The sequence below is a fragment of the Rhineura floridana genome, chromosome 8 (assembly GCF_030035675.1).
Source record: "Rhineura floridana isolate rRhiFlo1 chromosome 8, rRhiFlo1.hap2, whole genome shotgun sequence".
Lineage (NCBI taxonomy): Eukaryota > Metazoa > Chordata > Lepidosauria > Squamata > Rhineuridae > Rhineura > Rhineura floridana.
Window position 1 is genome coordinate 109629794 of NC_084487.1, and position 18840 is coordinate 109648633.

Here is an 18840-nt window from a genome sequence, read left to right on the forward strand (position 1 = left end):
GGCCCAGGACCTGAATGTGGCCCTCAAAGCCTCTCTAGCTGGCCCTTAGGACTCTCCTCAGATCATATCCCCTACTAGCCCTGCTTTGAGCCCTCCTGGAGTATTTTTGCCTGGCTGAAATGTGTCCTTGAGCTCTGACAATGATTCTTGCTTGCCTGGATGGAGGACAGAGAAGGATATGTGAATGTGTATGGAAACTAGGCTGTATAAAGGCAAAATTTACATTCATTGCTCCACTGCTCTGGCCCCATCCACCATTGGAATGTGACCCCTGGAAGACTGTCCAGAAGGAAAGGTGGCTGTTGGGTTGAAAAAGGTTCCCCACTCCAACCTTGTGGCACCTGAAAGGCAATATAGGGTCCGTTCACACATTCAGCAGCCAGTTTCCAAATGCTGAATAATCAAGGAAAAGATTTGCATCTGTGTATAGGTTCATATGAATGGACTGAACGTTTGTCGTGGCATTATTTTAGTACCGATAGTTGTTGCAACCTAATAAAAAAAAATCAAACAAGAGAGTACTTCTGTCTTTGGAATGTTTGTGCAACCACACAGATGTGCCAAGCATAAGATGCACATCAATCATACTGCTACCCAAAGCATTTAACGTTTTTAAAAAATAAAAAGTAATGAACATTCATCATACCTGAACTAGCTGCAAGAGATAATGAAGAACATCATCATCTTCTAAACCCTCTAGTTTTTGCACTGCCATTGCTCTCACGTTTTCATCTGAAAAGTTACAGTCTAGAAGTTGCATTGTCAGGCCAACATCCAAGGTGCTTTGGTCCCAAGCTTCTCTTTTAGATAATACCTGGTATGTTTCAGCTACTATTTCTTGCTGTCCCCATTTCACAGAGCTAAGCAGCTTAGGGTATGCCTTTGGGTGCTTTATACTTTCATATCTGAAATGCCACAATAATTCTTTGTCTTCAGGGGTAAGTGGATTAAGCAGGTCAGTAGCTATGATTTCTTCAAGCTGTTTGCGCAGTGGGTTGGGCATTTCAGCTCTGGCCCTATCCCCCTGTAGATCAGATGCTATCTTGTGTTTGGGCAAGGCTATGGGGTGACAGTATTTGTCCAGAACAATTGAAATAGCCATTGAGTTTTCTTTATCTGGATTGGTGGCTGATGTAAGTTTATCAGCATTTATACTTCCTTGCTCTTCCCCTTTGCCTGGAAATTTCCACATATGAAGCACGTAGTCACCAGTTCGTAGCAGGGACCGGTGGTCTATCAACAAAATGTTTACGTAGTAGAGAAGCTGGGTTTTGCATTTAGAATCAGAACTTGGGGGATCATGCAACTGGTTACCCTTTGTGGATGATGCTGGTGCTTTGCCACAATATATCTGCAGGGTCAACAATGCCCCTTTGGGCAAGTCTTTAATCTTGACATCAAACTCAAGCCAAGCATTCCACAGGACTTCTTCAGTAAATGGTTTAGCTGTAGTTCTTTTCTGTGAAAGGAGTTGTTGCCCATGTTGAATGTTGGCCTCAACAAATACAGTAAGGTCTGTGTTTCTTGGTAGCACAGGGATATCAATGCCAATTATCTTGACCCTAAATTTCCTATTGCAATCCCACAATGATATAGTGAATACTCTCTCATGATCCTTGCCATCTATTGTTAGCTGTTCATGATAGCCTGACACTCCAGTGCAGTCATCCACCAAGGGCCACTCCTCTTTCTGTACTTCATCCTGGTTTGGGTCAGGTGGATCATCCAAGACCAAGTGAATTTCATCCCCATTCTTAAGGCACTGTCTTATCCAGTGGAAGTTTTTGATAGGCGTCTCTCCTACAATATACTCATCCCTGCCGCTCACTCTAAGAACAAAGTCCAGCTCACTATGATTTTCAGGAATATTCATCAAAGATTTCTTTTTTGCCATTTTTGTGAAAAAGCTCTGAAGGATTAGATCTGGGGTGTCATCAATAGCTACTTTAATCTTTTGGCTAGTTGTTCCTCTGTGTATGTTGATAAAAATTTTATTATTCACAATTCTACTAAGCAAATACTCTGGAAGTGGTTTGGATGTAGTCCAAGGGTGCATTGAGTACAATTTTGGATCTCTGCAGGTTACTTCAATTGTTCGTGGAGTGACTAGCCTGCGACGAGCAAATTCCAGTTCGTCGTCATGCACATTACTTACATCAGTGACATCATAGCCAATCAAATAATTGAGTTGCTTTTGAAACTCCTGAACATCCTCTGTGGGCTTTTGCTTTTGGACTACATGAATTTTGCCCACCTTCTTTTGTAACACTTTCCAATACAATATACAATCAAGTGTCTGTATTATTTGATGTTTGTCATAAATTTCATACCACTGTCCCTTCTTTTGGTACTGAAGAACAAATTGATCTGGAGTGAATTTATGGTAGAAATCTGAGGTCTGATTCTTCTCTATTGCTCGCATCCAAACTTGTGCTTTCATCTGCTCTACTGTACAGTTGCTGGCTATATCTATTAACATGTTGCCTGTAGGCAAAATGAACTCAATGGAGATCAATTCTGTTGAAGACAAACTGCTTGCTGTACAGTGTGGCTTCATCCTTCTCCTCCTTCGTTTGTTGTCGTCTCTCATAACAACAGGTTGCTCACCACTCATCAACTCCATACCACATGAAGTCTATAAAAACACACAGAAAAGGATCAGGTTATTTTCTCTCTCTTTGTGCCAGGATAGTTCTACTGAATTTTCATTAAATAATTCCTGCTGAATTTTCATTAAATTCACTATTACACATGGAAGTTAAACATGTTTAAACCCCTTTGCATTCCTTCCACCAAAGCCAACAGGATTGGGAAAAACTGGTTATAGCTTAGCTAGAAATTCTGAACAGAATGGCTAAGATCCACACTAACCATAAGCAAGTTTCACTCATGGGATGCTTCTGTGGGTGGAAGGGGCTAGGGAGAAGGATGCATTTTTTGCTGATTTCCCCTTCTCCTACAGCACCCCCCCCCAAAAAAATCCAGCTCCAGAGAACCATCTGACACAGTGTGAGAATGGTGGGACTGGCAAAAATTGCCCCCACCCACCCATTCCTCCAGCAAGAGCCTCTACTGGACCAGAATCCCTTCTGTCAACAGAAGGAGCTCTTCCATTTTTGGAAGGGCATGTCTGGATCCAACCCAAAGTAGTTTTTTGTATATAGCCTATTGTCCCCCCAACCACCCAAAAAAGGGTAGTAATTGAACTATGGAATAGGTTTCATATTGTACCACAACAGTATACTGGCCTACAAATCTCAGATTTGACTCTGTGAACCCTAAACATCAGGATTAAAGAGACTCTTTCTTAGTTTAGAAAACACCTTCCATTTTATTGGTATCATCTATTATTTTATTATCATCATCTATTATTTTTGTTATTAAATGTATACATTGCTCAGTGCCAAACTAGGCTTCTGAATTGTTTGCAAGGTATAAAAGCCAGTTACACAAATATTAAAATAAGTAAAATATACAATAAAACAATCTATTAAAACTATACAGTAATTGAAACAGAGATCAAGAGATCTGGCCAAGAGATCAAGGGAATGCCTGTGTACACAGGTGTATCTTCAAAAGCTGGCATAAAAAAGTCACTCATCCTGTACTCATCCAGATACCAGCCAGGCCAAGACCTGCTGAGCTTCAGGAACAGAACTCTATCTTGGAACCACTTTCTTTGAAGTTCAGCAGCTTCAGCTCTCAGATATTCCACTTACATTCTACACTTTATGTGTATGGCTTTTATGTAAAATGCATTTTACAGCACTCAGAAGCACTATAAAATACTTAATTATAACAACTTTAAATTACATGTCAAATTCCCTTGAAGAACGTTTGTGTATCACAGTAACACAGCAAAGACTGGCCTAAATATAAAAAACATATAAATCCCAGAGTTTGGCTGTACTCAGCCACACAGAATTTTTATTCTGGCTCCTAAAATATTGATGCCGATGCCTAAGAATTGGAAATACTTTCCAGCCCTGCCTAAGAAATGTCAGTATTCTTTCCCATCCCATGGTCACCAAAATTTAGAAGAGTCATTGTTAGTAAGAAACTAATTGCAACCATCTCCAAAATTTTAAGTTGGCACTCTTTGCTGAAGATATGTTAAAATCCTTGAGACACATTGAATTATCAGCTTCATGTTTCTGGGTGACAATAAGCGTTTTCAATGATAATATTTAACAATGCTTTTACTTACTGATTGAAACAGTATGCATATTAGACAATATGGGTGGTATGTATTGATAGGTCCACTGAGAGTAGTCCCATTGAATTAACAGACATGGCTAATTTAGTTTCATTAATTTCAATGCAGTCTACTCAGAGTAGGGCTTAATTTAATAAAACTAAGACGTAATTAACCTGTTGCATGTATGTATCTCTACATTTATAATAAAATATAAACATTGTCAAAACAATATCACTACTTATCAAAGAGAGGTGAAAAGATTAGGGAAAGATCTGCAGTGCACAGAGTTTTTGTGTTCTTTAATTAACATAGTTAAGATCAGGCCAAAATCCATCTAGTCCAGCATACTGTTTTCAAAAGCAGCCAACCATGCCTCTAGAAGCTCACAAGCAGAGAAAGTAGGATTTTCCCCAGTTTGTCCCAAGTATATTCTACCTATTCTCTGCCGATGACAAGAAAACATTAAAGTTGCTCCCTTACAGTTTCAGTTCTGTTACATCAAATGAAATGAAGGTAAACCGACACAGACTATTTCTGATTTAGTTTTCCTTTAACCAATATGAAACTATGTTGCTCAACAGTAGCATATTTCGGAATGAATTTTAAACACACAAACTCATTAGCTGGTAACCCCTTCCCCATCTTTTATGTCCCAGAAAGCTTTAGGGGAAAAAAGATGTTGACACAACCAGACCACAATGGGATGGCATAAATGATTGAAGATCGTTCTTTATTTTAAAGAGCCAAATAAGAAGAAACACCATTTTAAAACACACATGCAGCATTTAACAAAATATTACCCGATTGCAAAGCAGACAGTGAGATGCTGTAGAAGACACATTTGTCTGGCCGTTTTAAAATTACAGTAATTCACAACACGAGGAGTTGTTCATGAAAGCTGTTCTGCTTTTCTTGTTTGTCTTCATAAGCAGATGCAAAGGAAGTGCTCTAGTAACCAGGAAGGAAGCTTTAACCCACTCTGTTATAAAGAGGATTGTATTTTTTATATATAGTCAATGCATTTCCTGTTAGAATAGTCAAATACATGCTTACCGTAATGGCAACTATAAAAAGAGGAAGGAACACATTTTTGAAACATATGCATGGAGACATTTGCTAAAAGTTGCTCAAGAGAAGAATTAGGAAATGAATTAATACAGTATGTATGAAAATAGCAGACTATGCATCATGTTTGGTAATAAACTATTATTAGTTTAGTGACTCTCAAACTGAGCTGGGCCTCCTTGGGAGTTTGCAAAGTTCCAGGGAGAGAGACAACCCTGAGACAGGGGTAGCCTTCTCCCCATCACCAGCAGCCAAGACTTAGGTGGGTTGAATGCCCCCTGGCAGACAGTCCTCACTGATCCACATTGGATGTACAGGACCCGCTGCTCCCCAACTTGCCCCATCATCCCAACCCATTTGGTGAAGAATGGCTACTTTGTAATAATGGTGTTTCCCTATGTGTAACTTAGGATAGGTTAGATATGTCCTGTTCAACTCTTCTTCTAATACCAGTGTTGGATTCGTGCCATAACCCATAGATCCTTGCACACAGCAGCAGAATGAATGTGTACATTTTATTGTATAAAACAAATTATTGGTACCGGGTTGGAGGACCCAGAAGTTAAACTACAGTTATAGGGTAGGACTGAGCCCAAAAGGTTTGAGAAACATTGCCCTAGCTAGTCACTTGTTATTATACAGCCACAGGAGTGGTATGATTTTCTGTATTCTGCAATATTAAATTGAAAATACTCCCCCATACAGCTTCCCATAAGCTCATTTCAAAACAAAACCTTACAAAACATATAGTCCTGAACTCAGAAAGGCTTGCTTAACAACCCTCTAGGTTTTCATGGTGATACACAAACACTCAGAGAGAATTGAGAGTTCAAAGTGTAAAACAAGAGGGGGAAAATCCAGAACCCTGTTGCACTTTTTTCTGTCAGTGGTCTCATAATTTGTTGAAATTAAAAATCAGCCATGTTCACAGAGCACCTGTAACCCTATTACTGACCTTGCCCCATACTCTGACATACAACTTTTGCAGTTTAAAAGTTAAAAAAATGCCTTGGTGATTTTTACTTAATTTAAGAAATTTAACATTGGAGTCAATGACAAGAGCAGGCAGGCTTAGTAAGAACCAACTGTCAGTGTTCTAACAGCCAGACTCGCAGCTCCTTGGCTTGGCTAATCAGGTGGCCAAACCCACACCATACATTGATTCCACTGTTATTCCATTTTAAGCAATCATCATTTCCCCCAAAGAATCCTGGGAAGGGTGCTGAGAGTTGTTAGGAGACTCCTGTTCCTCTGACAGAGCTCCAGTGGCCAGAGTGGCCACTCAGCACCTCTTCTGGGGATTATAGCTCTGTAATAGGGCATCTCTTAGCAACTCTCAGCACCTTCACTAACTACAATTCCCAAGTTTCTTTGGGGGAAGCCATTACTGTTTAAAGTGGAATAAATGTCTGGTGTGGATGTGGCCTGGGACAGTGTTGGTTTAAATTTGGATGGGAGACTACATGTGCCTGCTGTAGAATAAAAAGGTGGGGGAAACCCCCCAAAACAATGATACTGTTCACAATGCTTTCCTTTTGGAAAGACAAGAGACTTTCCCTCTGCCCAGTGCCCACTCACCCAATCTCCTCCCCTCTCTCCCCCTCCCTCTCGCTCTCCCTTCCTCCATACTCCTACCCTTCCTCCCCTTCTCTTCCCCTTCCCCCTCCTCCCTCCTCCCTGCCTGACCCTCAGGTCAGTTTCACCTATCCTATGCATGATGGTGCATGCAAATGACCAAACCTCCCCTCCCCTCTTCCTCCCTCCTATCCCCTCCCTCTTGCTCCTCCCTCCCCTTCCAATTCCCTCCCCCCTCCTTCCCCTCCCCTTTCTCCCTCTTCCCCACCCCTCCCGCAGGTCATTTTTACCCAACCCAAGCACAATTGCACAGGAATAAATCACATTGAACACAATAAGCATGCAAATGATCAGACCCTGCCTTTCCCCTCTCCCCTTCCCCCTCTCCTTCCCCTCTCCTCTTCCCTCCCCCTCCCTTCTTCCTCCCCTCCCCTCTTCCTTCTTCCTTCTCCTCTGCCCACTCCAGCCCTCCCTCCCTCTTCTCCTTCTCCCCTGTGGTCAGTTTCACCTATCCTAACCATGATTGCAGGGGAGTAAATGCCACTGAACTCAATAAGCATGGACATGATCAATCCATTCTCAGCAAACTTGCACAGGATCCCATTTCTTACCTTCTGGATTAAAAAGCAGAGAAATTAACAGGCAAAAAAAAAAACCCTTGCGGTTTCAGAACGTACCTATAGCCCACAGATATTTCTATCAAACTTTAAAAAGCAGGGAAATTGGGTAGCTACAGTGAATGTATCAGGGGAGCAGGAGACCTGACCTCCTCTCTGAGATATTGTACTCCCCTACAAATTTGTCAGAATGCACACACAATTTGGGTTGGTCTTTCACAGTCCAATCCGCTTCCTGTGTAGCTTGGAAGAATTTGGTAACATGTGCTTCTGAGCATTTGGGAGTGGCGGCAACACCTGCAATCAGTCCAAATAACAGAAACAAGACATGTGCTGTGCTGATCTTGTTTTAGGAGGGAGGAAGTAATAATATTAAGACAGTTGATATAGTTCAGATAGTCACTTTAAATATGTTTGATTTACTTTGCAATTTTAGTGAAGTTTCCCATAGTAAATCATTTTCTTTTGCTTCTGTTTCTGTGAATACATGATATACAGCAACAGTTTGGATAATCTGTAGTAAAAAAAACTCCAAAAACAATTGTGGAACAATGGCACAGACTATTCAGCAGAAAAATGTCCAATGAACATGAGGAGTGTCTCAGTTTGCACAAGATAAAACAGAGGGAGGTGAAATATATCCTAGTAAAATTCTAGGTTTGCTCTATGTTTTTAATTGATCGTGCCTACCCTTCCTTAAGTGGGGTAGTTTAAACATAGCAGGCTGAACACATGCATCTTGAGCAGGCCAAGTTTCTTTTTTTCCAACAGCTAGATACATTGCTTAAGTAGCAACATATTGTAATCAGTCTGATTTTACATCAAACTGCAGTTTCAGATTCAACTGTTCATGTGCACAAAACAGAAATAGAACATAATCTCCAGTTTGAAACACAAAAGGCTCTCTTCACCATCATATGGCACTGACCAATAAAAATGCTTTGAAATTAATAAAAATAAATTTGGCACAGATTTCTAGGATGAAGAATGAGAAAAATATGCTTTTCTAGGTTAGAGTCTCTGTAGAAACAGTAGTAACACAGGAAAGAAGCAAAGTAAGGAGAATACCAACAAATATACAAGAAATGTAACTCTCCATCTTTGGAGATGCAGTCCTGATTGCAGGTGTTTCCACCACTCACCATATGCTCAGAGGCACATGTTACCAAATTCTTCCCAGCTACACAGGAAGTGTATTGGACTGTGAAAGACCAACCCGAATTGTGTTTGCATTTTGACAAATGTGTAGGCAGTACAATATCTCAGAGACGAGGTCATTCACTATAGCTGCCCAATTTGCCTGCCTTTTTTAATTTTGACAGAAATATCTGTTGACTATATGTACATTCTTAAACCACAAGGTGTGTTTTTTCCTATTAGTGAATTAATAACCAGTAAGAGGACAAACACATGATGCAGTTTAAGCTATAATTCGCCATCATCTAGCATTATATGAATGAGCCCCAGCAAGCCAAATGAAATGTCACGATTGCACACTCTCCCTCCCACTCTGCTGGGAAGTTACATGGGAGCCAGGAATCCTGGTTTAAAACAAACAATGGTTAGCTGCTAAACAAGTCTGCTTCATTACCCATAGTCTCATGGTTTGAAGCTGACTTGTTTAGCAACTAACCACCATTTGTTCCAAACCAGAATTCCTGATTCACACATAATGCTACAAGCAAACTGAAAGTAAGCACAGCAGAAGTGCTCTAGCCATGGAGGAGGATGGAGAAGCAAGAAATCCTGATGCTTCACTTGATCCTGATAAGACTCATCTACACAGTAGATTGTTTAGTGTTACATGTGAACCAGCATTTCTCTCTTTTAATCAACTAATCTAAGGGACTCAATTTAAATGGAAGAACAGGGCATCTTTTTGAAATACGGTGTTAGTAATGGAAGGGAAACAAAGTACCAAAATCATTGGAATGGAGCAAGTGTCTATGGATATAGAGAGAAGGTTTCTGGCCCTGCAAGAACATGGATCCAAACCATCTTTGGATGGAAAGATCTGCAGTCTTTTAATAAGATTATTACAGCTCCCAGAATATGTTTTTTAGCTGATGGGCACTCTAGACCAAGAAAGCTAGTCAGGCACAAACCAGGGTGCTGATCTCTGTACTGATAATTGGCAGTCCTGATGACTACCCATCTATGGAGCCAAATTGGTGGGATTTTAAAAAATCTCAAGAACTAAAGCAAGTACTTTGTTCTATAATCTACACCAGAGTAGCCAACACAACGCTCTCCATATGTTGTTTGACTACAACTCCCATCAGCCAGCTAACATGGCCAATAGTCAGAGATTATAGGAGCTGTAGTCCAACATCATATGAAGAGCATCATGTTGGCTATCCCTCAACTACACCTTGGAAAAGACTTGCATATTCTTTGCATATCTACTCAAAAGCAAGCCCCAATGATCACCATGGGATTTACTCCTAGGTAAGTTGGCATAAGATTGCAGCCTTAAAGTCTTTCTATGAATAACAACACACACAGAAACTGAACAAGGACTAAGACATGTATTTTAAATCTCCTCGATAGAATATTCTCTTAAACACTTATGTCCATTTTCTCAGATATCCATATTATTATTCTGAACTATAAACTTACTGATATCACTAAAACATTTTCCCTAAACAAAAATGTGCTTGCTATTAAAATGAACCAAGTCACCTCTAGTGTTCTTGTCAGTATGTACCTATTTCTGTCAGGGTCAAAAATGTTGCAGCTCGGCTTTGAAACTAATCAGCTCCATGAGGAAAAAGAAACAATCTTTGTGGTAGAAACAATTTGTGATATTCACAGAAACTCTTTTCTTGATGTAAAAATCCACAAAAGCAACTCTGTAAAGGAACAAAACAAAGCAAAACAAAATACAATACAGAGCAGCCAACTCATTTGGATGCAGCCCACTGAGCAGGCATCTGATAACAAGGGCTTTCAGCCATATTTCCCACCTTGTGACAGTAACATCTGCAATTTAAAGCCGTTCAACATTTTTCACTTCTCACTGAGTGTGAACTCTGTCTGTGCCTCAGAGGCAGCAAGCATTTTGTGGAAAACAAAATGAGTAGCTGATGATGCGTTTAAAGGCTGTGACTAAATGTTATAAGAAATCTGAAAGCTGGTGCCTATTCCGCTGTGAGCTTGCTGTGAATGCAAAGTATCTCTTGCAACTGACAGAGCTACAGAAAGATCCTGCACTCAACAACCAAGGCAAAACCACCCAGCTCTATCCTACTAGTGATGCAACTCGTACCTGGACCATTGCCTCTCCATCTATTGGGGCCAAAAGGCCTGTTGGATCTCAACAACAGGGGCTACTGCAACCACCACACTACTATACCAGAGCCAAGGAAACCTCACTATCATACTAGTGCTTGTGTTCACTGTAACGCTAAGACAAGCCACTGACAAATTGATCAAGACACCCCACTGGCAAACCCAATTTTTTGCTTCCAGCGTTACCATGCAGGACCCAACAACTGAGCAATAAAGTTGCATTGGCTTTCAACTGGTTCATGCATTGCCATCAGTATATTTGAAGCTTGAAGATAATGGAACAATATTTAATAAAGAGGAGAGCAGAGAAGAGCCTTCCTCATGATTATATTTGTAGGAGACTTTGATGGTTTTATAGTGGCACTAGGAAAGGCTCTCCAAGCACATGTGCCTGGAACAATAACCCAGAGAAAAGGCAGATTCAGACAAGCTGTTTATGTCCATATCCCTCCCCAAAAGCACTGCGGTTGGAGAGCCCTGATAAAATAATTCCCTGTAATTAAAAGCTAGACCTGTCCATCAAAATTAGTTACCCCCCTCCCCCACTCAAGCTGAAACAGAGTATTCCCCTTGTCAGCTGGGTTTTGCTTTTACAAAAATAAAAGTCTGCTGTGTTTTTCTGGCAACTGAGTCAACAGAGCAACATGTGGCTTTCAGGGAGTTGCCACTCAAATTCAGAGTTCCTTGTTAAGCCACAATTTGACTTGGCCTATTAAAAAAAATACCCTGAAACATCCCTATTTGATTCATGATGGATTTTATACAGAACCATTGCACACTCTGGTCTTCATTTGTAGAAATGAATTTTGAAGCACAAAAATAACTTTGAATATGTTATTGCACACTTGGTTTATATTTCATGAATCCAAAGATTTTGTATAAAAGTTTCTAATAGACTTGAAAAAAGGCATTCAACATCTCCTAAACTCCTAGCAGGAAGACAGTTGTGCTTTTAAAACACATTTTCCATACCCTAATGTATGTAATCTCTGGTCATGCAAATGTTTATGCCTTTCAACAGTCATTTTGGCTAAAGTTATGCCTGTGTAAAGACATTTCCAGGAACTGGAGTTAAAATAAGTGTAAATGAATGGAGCAGAGTTCAAGAGATTACAGAAGCCTTAGAAATACATAGGAATAAGTCTGAAATACTTTGTTATGCTGTTGGAGATTGCTGATTCATAGGGTCGCCATAAGTCGTAGTCGACTTGAAGGCACATAACAACCAGTGCACTTTATATTTATAATAATTTCAATATATAAGCACTAACTTAATCTAATACTCGATTGCTTTCTTTGAGACTAGGGCTATCAGTTAAATTGTTTAGTTTATTAATAAGTAAAAAGAATTAAATCTATGAGAACCGCAATGTATGTGCCTTTTTGAGTTATGAGAGGCAACTGGATAAACAAATTTTAAGCATTAATTTTAGAACAGCCATTTTTATTATTTTTCTAAAATTCCACAAGTCTAATGCGAGGCCTAACTGATTTTTCAGCTTAATTTTTGAAGATTAAAAGCAATTACAGCTTTCAACACTACTTGAGGCGCACATTTTTCCAAACAGCTGGACTTCAGGATTTGTAATAATGCAGCACAGGGTGAACCTCAGGTTTCAGGGTCAAAATCTCCACGCCTATCTCTGTTGTTTGGTTATTCTTCCCAGGCCACCACCCTCGCTGGCCCTGCTTCACACCTCGAGTGTTTCTGCCTGGCTGGAGAATGTCCTTAAACTCTGACAATGCCTCTTGCTTGTCTGGATGGAGAACAGAGAGGAGTGTTGTGTGTGTAGAAACGAGCCTACTATCCAAAGGGGAAAAATTACATTCATTGCTGTGGCCACTTTTGCCTCTGGCCCTGCTCACCGCTGGATTTTGGCCCTCGGAAATTTGCCCAGGTGCAAATGTGCCTTTGGGCTGAAAGAGAAAACCTCAAAAACTATGATGCTAGAAAGTGCTTGGACCCACCAAAAACAGCTTTGGCTATGGTGCAGACTAGGTTCTGGAGTCAGACAGGCAATAGGGTCTAAACCCAGTCTGCGAAGTCTTCCCATTCGACTGCTCCTGACCCCAAGGTACCCCCCACATGCACACACTATTAAGCACCTCAGCCACTTTTTCCAAGCTGATGCACAGAAAAAGAGCTATTTAATTTCCTCTCCAACAACAGAAGGTCTGAAAAGTTCTCCTAATGTATCTCAAGAGCTCACTGCAGTGAGCAAGAGACAACTCAGTAAAACCAAGCTGTAATACGACCCAGTCCCTCCTTCAGGCACAATGCCTATCCCTCCTGGCAGAAGTGAAGAGTTGCCCTTTGCCCATGTTTCAGGTAGAAATGACTTCTCCTCTACGTTCTTTCCACCTTCAATCAAAGAGAGGAAAATCCCTGTATTGCTCTATGCCGATGATCTACTCTTGCTTTCACAAAACAAGATCGGTCTAAAACTAATGCTATTGCATCTCCAAAATTATTGTGATTCCCAATTGTTACAAATTAATTATATAAAATCTAAAATAATGATCTGTGGAAAACACAGTAAAGCAAAAACCATCTGGTGTTTAAACGACCACACTATAGAACAGGTTCATACTTTTAAATATTTGGGACTCCTTATCAATAATAAATTGTCGTGGTCACACCAATTGGCTCATATCAAACTCCAGACGAGCAGGGCCCTCGGTATATTGAAGAAATTCTTTTATTCTAAGGGAGGCCAACTCATAAGACCCGTGTCCAAGCTTTATTCAACAAAATTACTCTCGTTAATTATGTATGGGTGCGAGATTTGGGGTCCTTCGTTGCGGCTTGCCCTTGAACCAATTCAAAACACTTTCTTTAAACAAATTCTGGGTCTACCCAAGGCCACCCCGGCTGCTCTCCTGAGAGCTGAACTCAGTCTTCCCTCTTTAACGGCTAGGATAGACCTAGCCTTTTTTCGACTATGGAAGAAACTCTCGGATACTGATTCATCCTCACTGGCCAAACTATGCTGGCAGGAGCAGTTGGATAAGGGGGGCTGGCAGGGAATTTCCCTGTTCTTGGTATTCAATATTTGCTAACCCCTACCCACCTACTTAATCTTAATTCGAAGTCTCTCCGAAATCAGATCTTTGAGTTTGATGCATACCAAGGTAGGGCAATGATTGCCAACTCACAATTTTCCAAATGGTATTCCCACATTAACTCCACCCGAATGTGGCCTCACTATTTGGATATCTTGACAAGGGCTCCCCTTCGGAGAGCCTACACCGAGTTGCGATTCCAGGTGATGCCATCGGTGTTCCTACAAGGTAGATACCTTGGCATCCCCTACGCTAAAAGGCTATGTATAGCCGGCTGTAATGTACCAGAAGATTTGACACATTACATACTTGATTGTCCTCTGTTTTCTCTACCAAGATCTAAATTCCTACTTCCAATAATTCATGCAAATCAAGACAATAACAGGTTTCAGATTGTGATTTTTTTATTGTCCTCTATCCAACCTCACATAATAATTGCCACTGCTAATTTTGCTTTGGCAGCAAAAAAGCTTAGAGCTATATATGTCATGAATAGTGGTTGTAAATGACATTTCACAGTTCGTGTTTTTATTTTGAATGTTTTAAATATAATTGTACCTTTGTGTTTGTAATCCTGTTGTAATAGCCAATGGCTGTATACAATTATTATTAATAAAAGAAAAAGGTTGCACAGAAGGCAGTGGGAAAGGAAATATTGCTGGCCATTTAGTCCTTAGTAATTTCAGAATATGGCTCCTGTCAAAAAAGTAATTTCAGAATATGGTTCCTGTCAGCATTCAGTGCATACATCCCAGAGAAACTTAAGCATATACCACTGACCTCCCCCAGAAGGAGCAGGCACACAGCCTGTGGGTGATCCTGAATCATAAACTGTCACCAAGGTCCAAGTGATCTTGGTGTCGTGGGGCACCTTCATCCAGCTACGGTTGGTTCATCAGCTACCATTGGGGAAAAACAGAGTTCTTTTGCCTTTAACAGTGGTGTGGCAGGCAGAAATTCAACAGGTCAAGCCTTTTCTAGGATGGAAATACAACTGTAGAAAAAATATCACCATGACTACTCTCTAATTTTGTGTGTGCCATGCTCCCACTGCAGCCATTTTGTGACTGGTGCCCCCCTCTCAAAATTTGAAATGTGCCCTCTGTTCCAAAAATATTGGTGACTCATGCCTTAAGCCTTTATACTACCCAAGGGGGGGGAAGTTAAACATTGTCACCACCACTCTGTTGATCTCTCATACACCCCACCATACTGCTGATCAACCTGAAATATTGTCTCACCCCTTATATACCCAAGCAATCACTGTGCTCTACAGCTGAAGGCCTTCTGCAGATACCATCTCATCAAGAGGTCCTTTCCACGCAATACAGTAAGCAGACTTTTCGTGTTGTGGCACCTACCCTTTGGAATTCAGTCTTCTTAAATATTAGACAGGTGTCGTCTTTTCGACACCTACTATAGCCCTTCTTCTTTCAACAAGCCTTTTAAATGGAGACCTTATCCCAGTCTGCATCTGTATTGGAATTGTTTTAAAACGATTTTTAAAAAGTTTTAAACAATCTTAAGAACAAAACATTTAAAAACATTTTTGAAAAAATACGTTTTCAGTATTTTATTGCTTGTTATTTGTTGCCCTGGGCTCCTTCTAGGAGGAAAGGTGGGATATAAATTTGATAAATAAATAAATCCTCCTATTACTTAACATTTTTATCTGCCTTCCCACTATAGTAGCCTTCATGGTGGTTTACAAGTCTAGTTAAAACACAGTTTAAAACAGCAGCAATTAAGTTGTTTTAAAAGACAAGTTAAGCAGTGCAAATAAACAGCAGTGGCCAATAAGGATAAGAACAGTTAGTCCAAATTAAAAGTACACCAGGCAAATTTACCTGGGGAGGGAATTCCATAAGAAAGGCTCATTACAGGTAGTCACCCACCTATACTCTAAAGCAGCCTTTCCCAACCAGTGTGCCTCCAGATGTTGCTGGACTACAATTCCCATCTTTCCTGACCATTGGCAATGCTGGCTGAGGCTGATGGGAGTTGTGGTCCAACAACATCTGGAGGCACACTGGTTGGGAAAAGCTGCTCTAAAGATAGGGACACCTGGAGAAAGATTATTAATTGATTATCAGTTTTCCTCAATAACAACAATCAGTTTTCCAGGACACAAGGATGTTTTCCAAATATTTAGGGTGTTGAGGGCTTTATAAATTAAAAAAAAATCAGCACTTCACCTGAATGACAGGAAAGAGCACTTCCAAGATCACATCAGGTAACTCACTAAATGCAGGTTTTCTAGAGCAATCCTCCCAAACCCAGTCACTTTGCTTCACACAATGTGCACATCGAGCAAACTGTAAGTAACTCCCGCTCATAGTTAATGCATCTGTTGCAAAAAAGCTGGAACCAATTATATTCAAGCTAGGGGCAACGTATTTGGTCAGAACATGGCTGATTTTTGATATCTGACAAACCTGCCTCATTGGCAACCAGCCTTCAAACAGAGCTTCAGCTATGGGGCGGTATACAAATGTAATAAGTAAATAAGAGGAAATGGAACAAAAACAAACAAGTGTACATAGCTGGGCTTTCCCCCCTGTCATTCATCTCTCATTACCATGGTTTTGTTCCCATTTCTCCTGTTCCCATCAGCATTGAAATAAGGTCCTTGAGGTATCTCACTTTTTCTTATGCTACACTATAAAATCACTGTGTCCACTCATGGAACATAGGAATCTGCCTTGTATTGATGCAGACCATTGGTCCATCTAGCTCAGTACCGTCTACACTGACTAGCAGCAGCTCTCCGGGGTTTCAGGCAGGACTCTTTCACAGCCCTACATGGAATCACCAGCGATTGACGCTGGGATCTTCTGCATACACAGCAGATGCTGTGCCACTGGGCTATAGTCTTCCTTTACAGTGCTTTATAGACAAATAGTATTTACCTTCAGGTATGGTTTATCTTCAGTGCCTCTCATCTTAAAAATTGGGTACTGCTTGTGCTGAACCAAGGTCTCCCTTCTATATGACAACAGCGCACATAAATGTGGTTTTCTCCACAATACCTGTAATATGAACGTAACACATGCACTCTGTTTCTCACAAGAAAGTACAAAGAGCAAGGATGTCTGAAATGTGTTTTTAGTAGTATATGTAAAAAACAAACACCCTCTTACAATAGTGTATATATATATACACACACACAAACTTCAATACCCTGTTTCCACGCTCAGGACATACACATGAACAATACAAATAATGTAATATTTGGCATTTCTGTAGGACAGCTTTTCTCTACTGTGCTGGCTAGAATTGATGGGAGTCGTAGTCCAAAACATTCGGAGGGCACCAGACTGGAGAAGGCTGCTACAGGGTTTTCAAGGGTTCAGAATGTTTCACATACATTGTCTCAGTAGCCCTGGAAAGTAGGTATTATCCCCTTATTGCGGATGAGGATGGAGATGTTACAGGCTACCTAGTGAGTTCTCAGCTGATGAGGTATTTGGACACGGGATTTTCTGACACACTCTTGGCTGCTATATCAAGCCTCAACTCACACCCTTATGTGTGTCTACTCAGAAGTAAGCCCCATTGGATTCAATAGGGCTCACCAGGGTAACAGTGCAATCTTAACCATATCTACTCAGTCAGAAATAAAATTATTGAATTAAATGGGGCTTGCTTGCAGGAAAATGGGATTAGGACTGCAGACTAGGGCTAACTTCTCAAGATTGTCCTGTCAGTAGAAATGTAAATGTAAATGTACTGCCTTCAAGTCGATCCCAACTTATGGCGACCCTATAGGGGCCTATATTATTAAATTACTATATTACTAATATTGCTGCATTACTCTACCCAGCACTCGTCAAACCAATTGATTCCACGTAACACCACCCATGTACTCCAATTAGATCATACGGAATAATAGACTATTAGCCCACGGCTTCTTTAAGGCACAAATATATGTCACATCCTCCACTTCATAAACGGGCATGTATAATAACAACAACCAGAAAGGAAACCGAACCTTGTACTCGAAAACCACCCCGACTGCAAGCTGAGACGGGTTAAATAAACCAGCGTCAAGTTTTTCATGCGCTCCCGCGTTAGGCTGTGCTCTGAAGTCGGTTTCTACTCTGACGGAGAGTTGCTACTCCAAAGCTTAGGGAGGGAATAAGCTGCGGCTTTTCTACTCGAAAAAGTGAGGGGCAGCAGCAGCAGCAGCAGCAACAACAACAATGTATTTCTGGAAGTAAAATCGGCAGGCACCAGACAGAAGAGCAGGGCGAGGAAGCCTCCACCAGTCCAAGCAGAGCGGTACAACTAACACACACAACACTCCTTCTCCCCCAGATCTTTGCTCTACTTACTGAGGCTGCAAAAGAAAGAGCTCGTTCGCCTGGTTTCCTCCGCACACAGGTGCTCCTGGAACGTGACTATGCTTACATGGCCGACTGCCGGCTCCGGTTGTTTTCTCGCCCGAGAGGAGGCGCCGCAGACAGCCTGACCCCGGCAGAGTCCCTCCTAGCAATCCTTCTCTAGGACCCGCTCAGTCCCCAACTTTCTGGGGGAGACGCTCAGCGGTTGCCCCGGCGGCCGCACTTCCAACCCAACAACTTGCTCACAAAAGGCAGAGCAAGCACAGCGGGCCTAGGAAAGGCGGGAGGAGCCCACAGCGAAGAAGAGGGAAGGAGGCCGCGCTGTCGCTGAAGTGGGTTCGTTTGAGGGAAAGCAATCCGCGAGAGGGAGGTCAGCGAGAGGGAGGTCAGCGGAGGGCCTGTCCCGAACAAGAAGAGGCGCCGTGGAGGGTTGCTTGAATCGGCTCCTTCTTCGCCAAACTATAATGCAGCGGGGAGCACAGGCTCAGAAAGTAACCTTTACCAAGTTCAGTAGGCCTTTTCTTTCTCTTATTCACTAACTTGCTAGATTCGGACTGTTTTATTTGTATCTAGTCATTAGACCATTGCAACAACTGGTTTAACAGAATGAAAGTAACACAAACTAACATCACTAGAAATTTCAACTCAGACCCAAATAGATCACAATATAAACAAGCTTTAAACTCTG

The 18840-nt window shown here is 41.2% G+C and overlaps 1 protein-coding gene across 8 annotated transcripts in view; it reads right to left on the bottom strand.

Annotated features, from left to right (window-relative positions):
- The window catches only part of PIK3CG (phosphatidylinositol-4,5-bisphosphate 3-kinase catalytic subunit gamma), a 46158-nt gene extending 27547 nt beyond the window's left edge, over nt 1–18611 (bottom strand). The window contains exons 1-4 of one of the 8 annotated variants that reach the window (XM_061640384.1): nt 18144–18611; nt 16719–16838; nt 15171–15283; nt 647–2635 (exon numbers count right to left, since the gene is read on the bottom strand). In XM_061640384.1, coding sequence (XP_061496368.1) covers nt 647–2623 — 1977 coding nt within the window. In that variant the 5' untranslated portion in view covers nt 2624–2635; nt 15171–15283; nt 16719–16838; nt 18144–18611. The other 7 variants (XM_061640381.1, XM_061640382.1, XM_061640383.1 and 4 more) reach the window with 7 other exon arrangements.
- Between the last annotated feature and the right edge of the window lie 229 nt (nt 18612–18840).